General features: G+C 40.0%; 1 protein-coding gene across 1 annotated transcript; it reads left to right on the top strand.

Moving 5' to 3' along the window:
- Positions 1–2326: 2326 nt before the first annotated feature.
- Positions 2327–17066, top strand: LOC145442464 (cytochrome P450 2F1-like). The gene is made up of 9 exons (XM_080320382.1): positions 2327–5623; positions 8354–8499; positions 8559–8661; positions 9384–9493; positions 9567–9691; positions 10288–10409; positions 11337–11481; positions 15378–15538; positions 16485–17066. Exons 1-9 carry the CDS (start codon positions 5249–5251, stop codon positions 16797–16799), a joined length of 1602 nt encoding a protein of 533 aa, XP_080176508.1. The 5' UTR covers positions 2327–5248; the 3' UTR covers positions 16800–17066.
- The last annotated feature ends 1440 nt before the right edge of the window (positions 17067–18506 follow it).

The following is an 18506-nucleotide window of genomic DNA, read 5'->3' as shown; positions in this document are numbered from 1 at the left end:
GGAATCGTGGGTGCCGTCGAGATTCCAAAAGATTTTAAAGTAATCTTCAAGTTGAGATGAAACTTTTTTTCGCAGGATGAAATATTTCGCTGAAAAGCATTGATGTTGGCACATTGAAGTCATTTAAACTTTTCCGCACATATCCTCTTAATAATAACATTACTGACTGTGTATGGCAGGGGTTCTCAACTTCCCTTGTATAACGGGCCGCATTTGAACAGCCAAAGACGCCGCGGGCCGCAAAACATTATTACTTCGTATTTGTAGGCTACCATTAAATTTAGGCTACTGTAGCCTATTTACCAGTCGTATACGGGCATTTAGTACATTTTTATGCATTATAAAGCATTAATGGACAGCGTTTGTAAGTTAACGGTTGCTGATTTTTGTGAGAATATGACTGTATCTTCCAGCGACGCAAGTAAAACCCTTCATTGAACGTGCATTGCATTCGTGGTCGGTATATGCACCTTCAGCTCTTTCCAACAGAGAACCGACTTTTCTGTTTCAATGCTATAGCAAGCAAGCATAGGAATATGGTAACTTTTTCTTTACAGAGGCAATTATCACGTTGAGCTCTCAGTGATATGGGAACAAGTCTGGCGTTCGGGGTGATTTCTGAGCAAAATAAATCGACGTTCTTCTTTCTTTCCCTGGATGGAGCCCTGCACCAATAGTTACAGGGGTCAGCTTTGTCAAGTTGATTTTTTTTTGCTGGTCCCCTCTTCACATTTTCCCTGCCAGCATTTCCTCTGCAAATATGTCCACTCTCATAAAATGCACCGAGATAATTAGCTATGTAATTTTGTAGAGTCGGTGGATTCGTCCAATGCTAGGCGGCTAAAGTAGTCTACTCGACAACGTGTTTCAGAACATGCGATTAAAAGATCGACTGAAATTGCTGTTACCATTCTGGTCACGGTGGAATCAGACAACTATAGCTTCGAAATTTGTCAGGTCATATTGCGCTTGCTGCTAAGTTTCAGAACCAGCGAATATTCGCACAGTATGTTAAAGTTTTATTGAAACCACACCTTATCTAGCAGATTTCTCGGGTTTAGCTACATTCCACGCAATTCTGAACGATGCGCCTGTAACATCGTCGGCAATTTTAACAAGGCCTCGAAATATGGATTACCGGGCTTGGCACCTAGCTAGCAACGTTTTTTAAGATCAGGCGATATATATGACTCAAGAAGAAACTGTCGTGGCATCATTTAAATTTTTTACGCTTCGTTACGACAACTGTTCTTCGATAAATATGACATATCGGATCTCCATTTAGATCGGAGAAAGCAAATTCATTGTTCCACGCATAGTTACAAACCCAGTTTTCGCTGTTTAATTTCCCGTTACTTGTTCTTCTTGCCGTTCAAACCATTCGCGGTTAGTGAAACACTCATTGAAAATTTACTACGCAGCGAGATACTCTTGAACCAGAGTCCAGCCGGATACCGATTCAAAACGATAACAATAACTCGAGCATATATCAAGAAACCAGAACACATCAAAGAATCAGTAATCAAACGAAACAGAGACGGTGCGATAAAAGAGTCAAGTAGCTGAAATAATATTTAACAATACTGTGCCAGTAGTAATTGCGTTCATGATGAAAGATGTCGCGGGCCGCAATATGTACGTCTGCGGGCCGCGGGTTGAGAACCCCTGCTGTATGGAGTAGTTCTTTACCGCCTATTATTGTGCGCCACTGATCACAACGCTAACAAATTCAGAAATATGGCATATATCTAGGGCTACCATACGTCTTCGGCAGTTAGTGACGTTGGTTGAGATATCAAAACGTTATATTCCAACCCTAGACAATATGTTACACAGTAATACAGTAACCGGTATTTGTTGAATGGTTGGGGATCGAAAATACTACTAAATACAACTAACCTGACCCTAACCGCGTTTAATGCGATCCATGCCAATTACTGCATAGTACTACAGTACAGCACGGCTGCAATTTATCGAAGCAATTTATTGAATTCTCTGCTGTGTGCCTTTGCGTGCGACCACGAAGCGAACAGTTGATTTCCCGCTCAACTCGCACAAAGCCGTCACTCCTTTTATGTCGCATTAGATATGCAATAGTAATATGGTTAGTATAATATACGAAGTGTCATATCTCATTACCTTTATAATGTGACTGTTTTAGCCTTGTATATATCTCGAATCACTGATTTATCGTAGCATAGCAGCGTTTGCTGTCGTTCAGACAATCCATTACTCGGCCTACTATGTAGAAGTCTCATCGTCATTTTAAATAGGCATATTGATCAGCGCGTCATCGTGCGACTATCCGTGAAACATAATTTCCTGGCTGCTACATGTTGTGGCCTATTTGCAGTTGATGTACGCCGTGTATTTAGTAGGTGCCGAATGCATGCAATTTGCAGATAATTACGTCTAACTGGCAGCACGTTACCAGGCGAGAGCGTATAAGATTCCGTTTAAGCAATGAGGCGACACAGATATTCAAGATTATTTCCTTGTAGTCTCGTACGCCGATTATACACAGTATTCATTCGGTAGAATCGGCTTGTGTTTTGACTTGAATGCAGACGCCCATCGACTGCCGGATTGCATGTGCGAAAGTCAACTCGGATAATAATATAATCCTGGATTAGGCCACATTTGTAACGAAGAAATATAAACATGTAAAATTGCCAGTCGATGCTTCAATTTTCCAGACGCAAAGTAAAGAAGTAGCCTATACGAGCCAGCAACAGCTCTTCCAATTAATTCACCCACCAGTCGAATGTTCATTGTTCAATCGACAAATTCTACCTGCTGGTATATGTGCTGAGTATGGCTGAGCATAATGATGCAAGTACTCAAATATCAGTCGAGTATTAATTATAATGATTCGAGAAGAGTAGAGCGACATAATTTTTTGGAGTACTGGAATAAGCGCTCCTTGCTACTTAGAGTTCCTTTATCAACGAGAATTATCAACGAGAATTCTAGTTTCTATACTATTTTCCACTTTGGAATGCCGTAAAACTCGATTGCTCGTGGTAGCATACTAAGCATGTAATACAAAGCTAGGTGCGTACATGGAAATGACATATCGGCGAAGTCGTGATCAACACACAGCATGGTGACAGAGTGCAATTAAATAGGTATGGTCGACATAATTATCTTTGATGTGATGTAGAACTGGCATTATATTGTTTGCGGTCGCACAAAAGGTATGTATTTGAACTTTCCGCATCGGCCATTGCGCTGAGTAATTGTCATTAGCGAACTTGAGCTGCAATGCCGCGATGAACACGGACGTAAAGCCATCAGATCAGAGAATACTATCATAATCATCATAGTTATGTTAGACTCTTTATGTGGCATACGACTTACGAGTGAAGTTTGTGCGTCTTCGACGCGCGGCAGATCGGAACGAAATATTTGGTATTGCATATGCCTATACGGAGTAACATCTAGTTTTAGAGCCGCAGAAATAGCGTTCCGTGACTGCATTTTGCGTGTAAACACCACAGACAGCAACAATACTAAAGCTCGGGCCGACAAGTCCAATATTTCTGTAGTTAATTGAAATCCGGTGAGGGGTTGGGGTGGGTTTCATTTCAAAGATATCTACATTCGGATTGCGAATTTTTGCAGGCGGCGTCTGAAGTGAGGCATATATATATATATATAGTATTCAGTGAGAGTTGCAGCTCGAAGCTGCTACAGATCGACACGATTGCCTTACGGCGTATTGTAGTCGGCGTGGTCGAAAATGACAGTATGAATTTCAATCTCACGTAGAACGAGGGTGTAGCTAAAACTGTTGCGGAGAGGTGTGTCGTCTGATGACCTGCTAGAGTTGTAACCTGAGTCCCACGTAATGTGTGGCCGGGTAAATATACTTAGCTCTTTTAGTAGTAGACGCACATCCCTGCGTTAGTCCTTGATCTGACAACTTCAACGTGAATGCCACGACAGTATTGCCTCATATAGATATATTGGTCGAATATGCATGGAATATACAGTAGGATATCGCATATGAGTCTGGCTTATAATTGAAATGCCCGGGCTGATAAATGGTCAGTCACGTGGTACGAAAAGAAAGACATAAATCACGTGATATACAGATATGAGAGAGAGCCAGGGCGTCACACTGTTTACATAGAGTAGGCTTACCATATTTCGGAAATGAAAAAAGAGGACACTTTTTTCAGAAATTTCAGACATGCAAAACTGGAGAAGAATTCTCAAAAACCGGTAAATTTCTCCCACTCCATGATCGATTGACTAAAAAAAAAAAAAAAAAGGTCTTCATCTCGCTGAGAGCTGAAATCACCGCTTTTTCCTCCGAAAAACACGCCGTAGCTTCACTTCTGCGCTAATTTGCGGAATATCACTCGCTATTTCCTCTAAATCTGACCTAAATTTTCAAAAAAGAGGACAAAATCTCAAAAAAGAGGACAAAAGGGCGTCCTCCGAGGACACTTTCAAAAAAGTCAAAAAAGAGGACAAATCCTCTTAAAAGAGGACGTATGGTAAGCCTAACATAGAGGGCTGTGTAGCGCAAAGTTTTACGACTAGATTGTTGTCTAATTAGACTTATTAGATGAAAATACTGTACAGGTAATCTAATTATAATCTAATTTGTGAAATGCTTCTTTGCTCTAATTCTAAATCTCCCCTAATTTGTCATATGTTTTTAGGTTCTCATTTTAATTCTAATCTAATTTATGGCTTTCCTGGAAATGTTACAGGTGAACTGTACAGTGTGAAACGAGCCAATCTTGCTTTGCCATTCTCTAGCTTATGAGTATGAACTGTGATACGAACTTAACTTTGTTCAAGTTCCACGTTTTCGTGAATTCAGTAATGTTAATTCTAATCTAATTTGCAAAAAAATGTATGGCGAGAATTCTAATTCTAATCTAATTTGAACAAAAAACTCTTTGCTGTAATTCTAATTCTAATCTCGTTTGGAAAAGTTACAATTTTTCAAATGCAGCGATATTGTATTCGGAATTTAAAGACGGTATTGACCGATTCAGCATTTCACAAATAGCATTGCGCTTTATGCACGCCGTTGATATTTCGATAGCGATCTGCGGAATCCTGGTTCCGTTTCCGTATACAGGCAACACCGGATTAATAAGCTTTGGATTCAATAACTGCGTGAAGATCTTCATACGAGGCCGCAATCCACTGATATGCCCGTTTGAATATACATATACATATATCATGGATACTAGACTATTTTGAGCAAAGGTCCAATTAGAAAAATATGGTCTTTGCTTACATCGAAAATTCAAAATTGCAAAAGTTTAATATGGAGATCGGAGTCATCAACACGGATACGATATTGTATTATAGGTTTTATCAAGGAGTCTATTGTCGGAGTGGTATCATGGAATATTTCGGTTTAACCGATGTGCTCCTAATCATTGCGGCAGGGCTGTTGTTTCTTCGGTATCTGTCAAAAGATAAAAGCGGTCCGCCGGGACCTTGGGGTTTGCCGCTGTTGGGATATCTTCCGTTTCTTGGGAGCGATCCCCCGCGAAAATATTTTGAACTTTCGAAGAAATACGGCCCTGTTATTTCGGTAAAACTCGGACCGGAAACGTTCACAGTGCTGAATGATTACGAAGTGATTCATGAGGTAAGGTTAATTGAAATATTGATTCTACAACTAAACACGATTCAATGCATATGCATAAGCTTAGCTTTGCAGGCTCATCACTATCAGTCAGTGAGATGTTTTCTATACGTAATTGCGTAATTCTTGATCAGCATATCCTCATTATACAGGCTAGCTGCACAAACCCTAAAGCAGACTAACCTCGACTTTTAAGTACAAATATCGACATTAGCTGCCAAGGTGGGGACTTGAAAACCATGCCGGCAGATATGCCCATTACCTGTATCCATTCTGCAATTTATTCATAGTAAATTAACAACCAGTCAATGGGTGTTCTAAAATAAATTGATTTGGATGTTCTGTAATCGTCACGAATATGGAGGCTATAGTAATACATATGCGAAGTTATATAAAATAACTTATCAATTTAAGAGAATAATATATTCATATCGTTTGCGATTATGCATGTTATTTCGTAATCTTAAATTTTGCCGATGTTTTAGCAATCATTTGTAATCAAGCCTTATTAGAGAGGCTCTTCCCACAGTTATATATAGCGTCGGCGAACTACCAATTGCTGGTTATTTACCTTGTCGCAAAATTTATTGTAAATCTTACATACCTTCATTACCTATCCCATTGTGCATTCTGTGATTGCCTTGGGCATATGAAAATATAATCTGCCGATTTTATATTATTATTGACCTACGTTTATTTTTGCTTATTTACGTACGTTCTTCCTTACGTTTTCACGCTAATTCAGCTGTTTGTAGCTGTTGCTGTTCTATGCATCAGCTGTCTTCATTTGGATCAGGCTTGGACACGATTTAAACTTCTATGAATTACAAAGAATAGTGTCTGCAGATAACCCATTAGACAGGCTTCTACGCCTATAAACGGCAGCTGAGGATTCCGGCTACCGCACAGAAACATACAATCTATTGTTGATATACAGCAGCGTTCTTTCCAATTCTCTACTAGCTGCAAACAAATACCACTGACGAGTGTCAGCCAAAAATATTCACGTTTATTTCAATATGAGTATATTGTGGAATTGTATTTTTAAGTTCTGTACCTGCAAGAAACAGATCAGTTTGAGTTGCTGCCCCTAAACTAAAGTCTTCCCGTTTACATATATGTTCTAGTTCTGTTCCAATGATATCTAATTATACTTCCAATCCTACACTCATGTATGGATCGATGTCAATCGGCAAGCGAAGTCACTGTCAGCAATGACCCAATATCAGAACAGGTCGACCCGCAGCTTTATTCGTTGCTTCGTGAGGCCTATAAAAGACACGAAACGATTTGCCTTGATACCAAGTATAGCAGGGGGTGTCAAACTCTACTTGTGCCGCGGGCCGGATTCAACCCTTCAGATCGCTTGCGGGCCGAACCAGTCAAATTGTGGTCGAATTTCAAATTGTTACCTCAAAATCAGTACCCGTGTATTCATATGAATGCATTGTTATCAAGCCAGTGTGTGTGTGTGTGTGTGTGTGATGTGCAATGCGTATGTTTGATAGTAGATTACATTATATTACCGATCACAGGGGTTCTATTCTAGAAACACCTTTATTCGCAAACAATCGAGTAAGCAAAAGTACTATGATCGGCCGGTGGAATAAGTTATAAACCGTTAAAACAGTGGCTCTAACGACGATATAAGCTGGCATACTTCTATTTTCCCGTTGTTTTTATCATAATCTGACCCGGGTTAGGCATGCGATGCGAGTAATACATCCGTATTAATTTGCGATTCGGGTTTATGTGGAGGCCGGGGACCTTTTGAGTCGAAATTGATACATAGGTGCGGCAGCAGATTTTTAAATTTAAAATCTGTGACTATTTTATTCTTCGTGTAAATTGCATTTGGCAATTACGTTTTCCCTTCTGAGAAGAACAGCTTTGCGGAATTGTCAATGTCAGTGACTTGGTGACTAGAGCGAAATCATGTAACCGCTGTCGGATGGTTATAATGCGGCCTCTAAACAAAACTCAGCATCCGTTGTCTCGAAGGATTATTTATTGGAAGTATTACCATTTAAAAACCTGAACATTTGTCAGAAATGTGCTGAATTATACAAGTATTTTCCTATCTATTCAGAATTGCTTCGCGGGCCGTATGTTTGACATCCCTGATGTATAGGTTTTGAGAGCAGATACACCGAGAACTCACAATCACTTGCGGCAGCCGTAGGGGGACTACACTTTAAATGTGATATGGTCTGAAATTGAAGATAAAATCGGGAAACAATATTTGGCAGCAATCATTTGCTTCAGAAAGTCACCGTAATGGAACTGTAGCTTAAAAAGAATCCTTACTATCCCCATCGCAGGCCAGCAGCATTAAAAAATGCATATGGTGTCACGGCTTCGCGCCTTCGCCTTCGCCCGTTGCGAAATTGCTGGCACGATTTATTCGCTGAAAATGGCATATTTGCTAAGTCGTGATCGACCCACAGCATTGTCAAAAAGTGCAATGAAATAGGCATGGTCGATATCCTAATAAATTATCACCATGTCATGTATAGAACTGGCAATAATTATATTCTTTGCGGTCGCATAAACAGTACATATTTGAACTTTCCGCGTCTTTCATACTGTTGTAGCGTCATAATGAGTGATACTAGAATACTCGAAGCGAAACCTCATACTCGATTCAGGATAGAATCACTCAGGTACTCAGTTTTCCGCTGCCCTACTTGGCATACCGTGACACCGACTCAAATTGATACCTCCAACCGACAGGCATTGGTGCGTAGAGGAGACGTATTCTCGGGGAGGCCCAACAACAAATTCACCGAATCCTTCAGTGGTGCGCGGGGAATATTATTTCACCAGTACGACAACGACTTGAAAATCCAGAGAAAGTTTGTACTAAAGACTCTCAGAGGGTGCGCTGCGGATGCTAACTGAGGTATGCGCGACGTCTAAATCTATTTTTCTCGACTAGGTTCGGAATTGAAAAAGAAAGCATAGAATCGAAGGTTTTGGACGAAGTCGAATATTTACTCGACGAAATTAGATCTACAAGTGAGGAACCTATCGACTGTCGGGTGAGATTTCTGAGTCTGAAGTTTTAAGAGAGTTTGATAGGTTTTTACCTAATGGGTTCTACATAGGAATATTGAGCAGTGATTCCTAAACTGTGTATCATGGCACACTAGTGCACCGCAATAGATCCGCAGGTGCAGCGCGAATCTTGAAAAGCCATTGATTCACGAAACGAACTGGGTTTTAATGTGTCGTTTCCACCAAAAAATGCATGAATTTTGGCTGCCATCTGTGTCGAAGATATCCTAATATTCTAGATAAGAGATACAACAGTTGTTATTAAAGAGTTTTATTCCACATCATCTTCAGGCGGTTCAGATAAGAAGTGATAGACATGTTTATTGCTTTTTTCCCCGAGTCCATGTCCGCCAAGTGTGCATTCAGCGTATTCAGTACCAGTCACTTGGTGGCCATAACAGTAGTACTAGTGGGTGCGCTAACAAGTATAATAGGTCGGCTCTCACAATCCGCTTCTATAATCGTATTCCATGTGTAAAAGTAACTTTAGTCATCATTTTACTAATTCAGGCAATTCTTCGGCGCTTTTTGGTAAATTGAAGGTAATCAATTTGCATCGCGTTTCTCAGACTACAGGCTAACGTATCAATACGCTAAGAGTGTTCCAGCGACTATTAGCGGAGTTTGGTTGATCAGTCCGTGTTCTATATTGAAATCAGAATGACTTTTTGCCTACTATAATAAACACGTATTTAACCATTTCTAGACTCTTTTGGCGCTCGCAACGGCAAATGTCACTTGCAACGTTATACTAGGATCTCGATACTCTTATCAAAATGAAGAATTTCAGGCAATGGTGAATGTCATAAAACAAGAGTATGTGGTCTACTCTATCACATGGTATATGTATAAAACTAAACATTTGGTATGCGTCATGGCTGTTTTACAGTGTCACGTCCGACAGGGTGACTTCTTTGTGCATAAATTTAATGATGGTTGCCCCGTCGCTGCGACACGTACCACCGTTTTCAAATGCATTCAAGGCTATTATGGATGGCAGAAATCTAATTACAGGTGATCTTTGTTATTTGTGTGTAGATCGTCGACTTCGAAATATCAGCAGCTGCATTAACTTCACACTCTTTCAACTCAACACATGAAGTTGCTATATTTAGTTAGTGTTGTATGTGACGCAATCTCCGAAGTGGACGAGAGTTTCTCTTTCAAATTATACATCTACATTAGTGTATAAAGAATCGTGACTTATACCGCAATATACACTTTGATGACACTTACGCTCTTTCGGCCTCTAACCATAAGACCAAGTGTACCCAATAAAACTACAGGCGACTGCAATGCGAATATATACTATAAGACGAAATATATTATCTAACATGTAGGTTGGATAGGTCTTGATATTTGGGCGATTCTCACATGCACAGAAGTTACAAAATCATATTTCCATGTCACAATAATGCGGCTAGATATACGAAATACGATATTTCGCACTATCAATAAGATGGTAGAATCTATGCAGGCATTACAATAGCCAATGCTACGCCAACTCGTAACAATATTTATGTCTGCGCTATTCGTGTGGTAGGCTACAGGAGAATGAATGTTCCCGAGATATATCAAATACTTATGTTTTCATCATATTTTATATTAAGATATGTTGGAAAAAGTAGTGCAAGAACACCGTGACAATTTGGACTCTCAGCACCCGCGGGATTTTATCGACGAATACTTGGTTGAAATTGACAAGAAGGATAAAGCAACTTGTTCGTTCCACGTAAGTAAACCAGTGGCTCCCATCCTCCCAACCATTTTGCACAATTCACCCTTTCAGCAAATATAGATGAGCTTGATTTAACTCCAAAATTTGGTGGTAATGGTGATGAATTGAATATAGCGAAGTTAACAAGGTATACTTCAGCATACCCATTGTATGTGACGGCAACCCTTGTTTCTTGGAAAACATACCAAATTATCTTTAAGATTTGAAGAGCTTATCTTGGAGGTACATACCTTCAATATGCACTTGAATAGTATATTGATATTGAAATGAACCCGAATATTTTCGGCTAACACTGGTCAGGGGTAGCCTAATCGTCAGGAACTGGTAGAGAATTGGAAAGAACATCGTATATCAACAATCGTATCTCCAAATATGACGTACCCGGCATCAAATTTCGAATAATCGAGGCGGAGAGAGCGCTTAAGCTCTATGTACTATTTTTAGATGGTACACAAACTCCTTTAGGTGCAGGCTTGGTTGGCGTATTTTGATAAAAGATTGTGTACCATCTAAAATTAGTACATTGAGCTTAAGCGCTCTCTCCGCCTCGATTATATCGAAGCCTAATACTAAATTAAGAATCGAATCACTCAGATACTAGATTTTGCTAAGACCTAATCGTATTGTGCATTGCACGTCTTGTTCATATAAAAATTATGGAGCCGCTGACTATTATAACCCAATGCGACAGTCGGAGAGAGTAGACAAATGACCTGAGCCTAGGGCCATTGATGGTTTTGGCCTGGAATCAGAAATATAAATGATTTCAAGTATAAGTGCTGCTGTTATAGACTCTCTACTGCACGTTGCTATAGCCTATATGTGACTGTTCGTTGAAGTTGAATTGACAAATTACACTCGAGCTGCCCTACTCAAGGCAGCATAATTCTCACAGTATGTATCATACCATCACTGTTTTAGGAGTCTCAACTTTACACGGCGATATCCGACTTGTTCATAGGCGGTACGGAAACCACCTCGACCACCATTCAATGGGCTATGCTGCTACTCGCCCATCGCCACGATATACAGACTAAATTGCAGGAAGAGATATCAAGAGTTGTTGGTTAGTTGACCGCAGATATTTATTGCGTGTCTCTCGATCCTGATATTGATTGTCGATTTTTTTCGGTTATATATATTTTGCGAAAGGCCCATGTGTATTTCGTCAATCAAACTTTCATATGTTAAGGCAACATAGATAGCGTTCACGAGGTAATCCCTATCTAGCACAGGGGCTCTTAACCTTTACAATGCAGACCTCTAAATTTGGTTTGGGTGGTTACGTGGACCCCCAAACCGCGACATTTGTGAAGCTGATGACTTTTTCCCAATCCTATCACAGCTTCATGCCATGTAGTCTATGTCATGTGAATTCGTAAAATAGACAAGGCTAAAAAGGACCTAGCTTATAAATAAGGACAATGTTGTTTTATAGTTGTATTTTCGAGACGGGCTTTTCATGGATCCCGTAAAACTAGTCCGCGGACTCCCAAGCGGTCCATGAACCCCAGGTTAGTTACTCATGATTTAGCTAGTATTATTTTGTCATAGGTAGCGCAATTGGACAAAAGTTCCAGTAACATTGCCTAAGATATCATCATTAAGTACTGATAAGCAATGTTCCCTCTAATTTTCACGAGTCTGCGCGCACTCATCAACTCACTGCGCGGTCCCTTGGACAACAGTGCGTAACGCAGGGTTGTAACCAAGTCACATGGTTCCGAGTCACGAGTCAATCATACTTTTGTGGTTTTGACTCGAGTCGAGTCGAGTCATTTTCAATTCATCACAGACTCGAGTCCGAGTCCAAGTCACCGTTTAAAGGGTCAAGTCCGAGTCATGGTGTTATGACTCGAGTCGAGTCCAAGTCACAGTATTGAAGTCATGTTCAACTCATGTTTTCAATCCTGCTTGGGTGATATCGAATTCCTTGTTTGCGAAACATGCTCAATTGCTCATTTTGTCCCTATCAGAGTCTTGGCACGTGTTTATTTAGGCAGATAACGGACAGGTCCTTGCCTCATTTACCGATGCTAAATATACCTTTAGTAATCTTAGAACTTAAAATCAAATATCTCTCTTGTCAGTCTGATACATCACCAATACAAGCATTCAGTTTTTGTTATGAGCACATCGACGATAGCTCACGAATAGCTGATAGAGAACCAACGATTTCACGTCTACATACTATCTGATAGAGAACCAACAAATTCACGTCAAGATAGTAGTTGATAGAGAATCAATATAGATGCATGTTTATGTAGAGCAGGGGTGGGCAAACTACGGCCCGCGGGCCGCATGCGGCCCGCCACACCGTTTTGTGCGGCCCGCGAGAGTCTAAAGAAACTTTTTAATAATATTGATAAAATCCGTACTAAAAATCGAATTAATGCAGGGACTTCATTCAACTTTTTCTTCGTATATTTCACCATGATAATTCGAAGACTGGTTCTAAAACTGGGGTACGCCCTCCCTCCACTGAAAAATTTTTTCGCGCTACGCGCGATTCTCATTCACGTCATGATTATTGCTCTGTATTTAGTCCTAATTTCATATTTAAATATTCCTGATCCACATTCGTAACCCTCTGTGCCATCAAACTATCTGTTAAGTTGCTAGCACCCTAGTCGCGTTTTGTGATATGGCGATAAGGGTGTCGCGAAATTTTTCACCATCACAAGGGGGGGGCATGTCTCAAAAAAATTGATAGCCACAGTTCTGAGGTAAATACTTCCTTACTTTATGATTAATTTCTGGCGCGACAGCCCGATCTCAAGGCGCACGCAGTTTGAAAGGTTTCAACTACTAAACATCACAGAAATCCTAAACGAGATTGACATAATTCGGATGACGAGTGGGATTTCATATTGACCACTTCATTGCAGTTTTAATTATTTCAGTGATGTGCTTATAGAAACGATTTGCGCGTGTCTTAGATAGATTCGTTCTCTGTATGCGTAGAATTGGGGTATTTATATTTTATCTACACATCGTAGATGCGTGGTTGAAGCTAACATGGTTATGATGCTGTCAGTATTGTGACCTGGAACTGAGCCAAAAGTGGAATTAGTCAATCTATGAACAGATCACTGCTCATAGATTTAAATTGCGATCCTGTTCTAAGAATCGGGACAAACGACTTTCGTCTCTATAATTTTGACAAATAGGTTATTGAGGTCGACCAACCTATGAAATCTCGCTACTATGTTTCTGACGTGTGTACGATACCATCAAAGCAATGTTTGTTTTGTTTTAAATAGGAACATATATAATCACCATATAATCTCAATTTTATATAATGCGGCCCGCGAATGGATTTAGATGTTGAATGCGGCCCGCGAGCTAAAAAGTTTGCCCACCCCTGATGTAGAGGTATTTACGACAGGCCAGCATGCTGTAAAAGCGTGCATGCAACTATGTGCATTGTGCAGTGACAACAGAACAGATACCTTTTGATTATACTAAAGGTTTTCCCAATTGCATTACAGACTACATCGCAGTTACAGCATTGGATAAATAATTGTACAATGGGGCTGTTCAAAAACATTTTTTCAAATTTTCTGGCTACTTCTTAAAATTGCTAGATTGCCTAAAAAATCAAATTTGGCTCAATTCCAACCAGTAGAAAGCAATGCTATGAAAGAAAATTTTAGACTAATTACAAATAGAGATTTTAGAATTTTACCGGCTATCTCATGATATTGTTACATTGTGTAAATTCATAGCAAATTTGACTCAATTCCAACTAGAAAAAGTGAAGTTATTAAAGTAGAATGTTTTGGATATGAAAAAATAGTCGGCTTACTACTATGTAATTATATTATAAGAAAGAATTTCTAACTAAAATACTCCATTTATTTTCAAATCCAAAATATTCTCCTCTCACATCATTAATTCCACTTTTTTCAAATTAAGCCAGATTCAGTGTTCCTTTTATGCAACATAACAATTTTATCAAGTAACCACCCAGTAAAATAAAAAAGAAGTTATTTTAGAGCAGCCATATTGTACAAACATCACACAACATTAGCCATTCAGTATTATACTCACGTGCACAATGCACATACCTAACAAAACGTCAAATGGACGAGGGGCATTGTGTGTTTTCACAGACAGCAGATCAAATCAATGAGTTACACCTCAAAAATACTAATGTGGAAAGGAGATCCTCAGATATGTCAAAGCGGCATGGCCGTAGAATGAATCCACATCTACTGAATACACGTTCCACTAGTGCACTAGATGCAGGAATTGACAAGCATTTTGGAACCACACTGAAGAGCATTGAATACTCATTCTTTCTAGTCGCCCAAAAATGCAAAGAATCATCGCCTTCAAATCTACACATGAGCTTATCAGTCTCTTGACCATCTCAGTCATTTCATTGGCTCTAATTGAACTTTGCTTCAATTGTTTGCTTGTATAATTGAAAAGTCGTGAGTACTTTCATTGCGGAGGATCTATTACCTCTTCATCACTGGACGATTTTGTACAATGCATTATTGCTACTATGTATCATTTTCTGTTGTTTTTACGGTGGCATATCTGATATCAGACAAGTGCAACGAAAGCAGTGGTGACCAATAGTGATGTCGGCAGAATTCGTCGGATGCGTTGATCTAGCCATTACGATTCGCAAATTTCTTCATCTTCAAGTCATATAAAATAAGCCGAGTCAATGACTTGGGTCGAGTCATGCGTAATGACTCGAGTACAAGTCGAGTCAATCCAAATATTGACTCGAGTCGAGTCGAGTCATTTTCCCATTTCAAGAAAATGACTCGAGTCAAGTCGAGTCATAAAAAAATCGTGACTCGAGTCTGACTCGAGTCGAGTCATGACTCGAGTCATTACAACCCTGGCGTAACGACTAAAAAAAGGGTCACCACTTCGGATATTTTGTGCGCAGTTGGAAATTCGACAATTAACATATCCCACCAATTTCAATCTTCCTCCCAGGAGCCGGGCGTCCATCGGAAAAGCACAGGAGTAGAATGCCGTATTTCAACGCGTTTATACATGAGCTGATGAGACATAAAACCCTGGTCCCTTTATCGATACCCCACTGCGTCACAGAAGATGTATCGATTCAAGGTTGCCGCATACCCAAAGGAGGATCGGTCAGTAATGTTCTAATATGGGATGAAATATTTTAAGTCATATATTTAGATATACCAGTTAAGGCTGAAGATCACCGGACCAGGATAAGATATACCCAACTTGCTTTTCGTCACATGCCACCTCGTTTTTATCGGTTGTCCATTTACGTTATCATCTATCACTTTTCAATCAGTGTATATCTCCCTGGGGGCCGGTCCGCGACGTGATTTTCCCCATTATCATTCAGTATTTGCTTACTACGTCAAATTGTAGCGACTGTAGGTTATTATTTAGTTGTTTGTGTTCTTTGAATCTTTGTATTCGGGCTTTAGTTATGCGACAAGCATGTTATGTTCCGTCAAAACCGGCCTTTTCAGTTTTCCTTCCGTCTCATGCCTGGCCTCAAACCGGAAAAATAGATCAAAGTGAAATTTGGGCATAATAGTGTTATTATTAAAGGCAGAACGGACACAAATAATAGCAATTGTTTATTATCACGAAGAAGACAAAGTTGCGTTCCAATCTAACTGATGTCCACGTGCAGTCTTTACCAAAGGTTTTTTAAGCCCGACACACACAGCCAGAGTTCAAAGAACGTGTTGACAACCTTGATCGACCCTAAATGTCTCATTAACTTCAACAGCTATTGCAGTAGATTACGTTATTAAAATCAATAAACACTGTTTTGATCTGTATGCTTTAAACTTAAAGTTTACATTAAATACGATTTATTACTTGTTTAGGTGGATAAATAAGCGCTTAATGTATCGATTAGGAAATCCAGTACTCCCATTACTTCATTACTTCACTACCGCCGACTGGAGAAGTCGCACGCCCCCGGTTGGTGTCTGATATCGAATACTACTCCATGTCGTTTCGACACCTTCCAATCATTTAATTGTATTGTGGTGTTTTTGAAGAGATAAAATTATTATCAACAAACTCAACTCATCTATTATTTGACAGGTATTATTGAACCTGTGGGCAGTTCACTATAATCCCGAAAATTTCAAAAGTCCAGAGGAATTTATCCCGGAAAGGTTCATCGACGACAACGGTAATTTTTTCAAGGACCCGAAACTAATACCATTCTCTGCTGGTCCGCGGGTCTGCATCGGTGAATATATCGCGAAAGTGGAAGTTTTCTTGTTTCTATCAAGTCTTATCCAGCGTTTCGAAGTGCACGGTGATCCGGCTGCGTCGTTGCCGTCTTTTGCGGATGGCGTGTTGGGACAGGTTTATGTCCCGAAGAAATTCAAAGTCTACTTTACACCAAGATGAACGGAACAGGGATGGGATATAACCGGGACCACGATCTGATATATTGACCCCGCCTTTCCACACATGCCACCTCATTTTATCGCTTGTCCTTCCATGTTAACTCCTATTACTTTTCATTCAGTGTGCATGCCTCTTGTTTACATAGTCTATAGGCCCGAGTGTTTGTCTGATTTCACCGACTATTTCAAGTCATTTCGACACTTTCCTGTCGCAATCTCGTGTTTTGGTGTGATCAAATTATCATTAAAACCAATACTAGTACTGAAATATCTTACGGTTGCATCATAATGTCCTATGTGGCGTGGACACAAGCAAATCTCACGGCACAAGCACACTCTCACTCTCGTGCGCACTTGCTCCGGAACTGCTCAGACGGAACAGCGCAACGGGTCTCTGGAGCCCTACACAACAAGCGGGCTAAGCCAATCGATATCATAATAATCTGACATATCCAATGTACAGCTATCTAGATTCCAGACGGAAAGATCTCTATATGCTGAAGGAAAATGCGTGAAGTATGGGGCCCTAATGCATTCTGTGGACCCACTTCTACCCGTACTGGCTATTGATAAAATTGTTAGCATACCTAATTAAAACCTACACACCAAATTTGGTTCAATTCCAACCGGTGGATTATGAATAAAATAGTATTTACGGTGACCAACTCTTCAATTATTTATTATAGTAAATTTTCAGATTTTTTGTTATTTATTTTTTATATAATAAATAGAAACTTTCTTCTCCTGTAGCAATGCGGCTACAGGTTGGAATTGAACCAAATTTGCTGTGTATAGGCTTAAATTAGGTAACCTAGCAGTTTTATCAAGTAGCCATGGCTACTTGCAGTACGATTTGAGAAAAAAAATCCATTTTTGAATACCCCTGTTGGTCACAATTCCAATCTCCGTGACAATGAAAAGTTTGAGGCTGATTGTGGGTGTTACAGGGCGATGAGCGGAATAAAATTTACATTTTCGTAATCAGTTCATCGGCAGCTTTCGATTGATATCCGTTTCATCAAATTTGATGCTCGGCAAGCCAGTCAAAATTACCGTGAAATTGCCGGGGTATTTCACGGGGTATTTCACGTGCCAGGATTTTCCCTGTACATGTTTCCTTGTCGAGTTTGAGGAATTTACAGTTCCCGAACGATTGCTTTTACTTCGTTTATAATATTAGGAACCAAAGGGTGACGTATTAGTCTCAACACCGCTTAAGCAGACTTGCGTAAATGTAGCACTCTACAACCAACATCAATCAGATAAAGTAACTATTAAACGGTACGCCTCATAGCGAGATGACATATACATTCCGTCCTAAATAAACATTTGTTGTTTCATTCCAGTATAGAAGTATGCGGGGTGGATCATGACTTCCGACATGGTTGAATACAGGGGTTAGAACCAGGATTTTGTAGCAAGCGCAAATGTTAGTTGCTCCAGCTCCCGCGCTCTTAGCTCCAGTTCCAGAGCTCACGATATACCACTGCTCCGGATCCAGTAAATACCTAGGTCCGGCTCCTTGCTCAGGCTCCAAAGCCCTGGTTAAAACCCTATATAATTTGATTGGAACCAATAAGAGCATTGCGCTTAATTCTGTGAATTACATCTTATGCTTATGCGTTTGCGTCGAATCATACAAGCATTGAAATCCCTGTTGAATGGGGCCTGGAATAATATCGCTACTGCTGATAAAGTTGACCGGATC

Source organism: Botryllus schlosseri, chromosome 7 (genome assembly GCF_051294905.1).
Source record: "Botryllus schlosseri isolate E-star chromosome 7, Bs_hap1, whole genome shotgun sequence".
In the NCBI taxonomy this organism is placed as follows: Eukaryota; Metazoa; Chordata; class Ascidiacea; order Stolidobranchia; family Styelidae; genus Botryllus; species Botryllus schlosseri.
The sequence above is the reverse complement of the archived record's forward strand: the minus strand, read 5'-3'. Positions and strand labels throughout refer to the sequence as shown.

What these genes read in the sequence shown, in the direction of transcription:
- LOC145442464 (XM_080320382.1), top strand. Translation starts at nt 5,249, where the DNA reads ATGGTCTTTGCTTACATCGAAAATTCAAAATTGCAAAAGTTTAATATG. An exon ending in ATTACGAAGTGATTCATGAG is followed by an intron (nt 5,624 to 8,353) that starts GTAAGGTTAATT and finishes TCCAACCGACAG; the next exon opens with GCATTGGTGCGTAGAGGAGA. An exon ending in AGAGATATCAAGAGTTGTTG is followed by an intron (nt 11,482 to 15,377) that starts GTTAGTTGACCG and finishes TCTTCCTCCCAG; the next exon opens with GAGCCGGGCGTCCATCGGAA.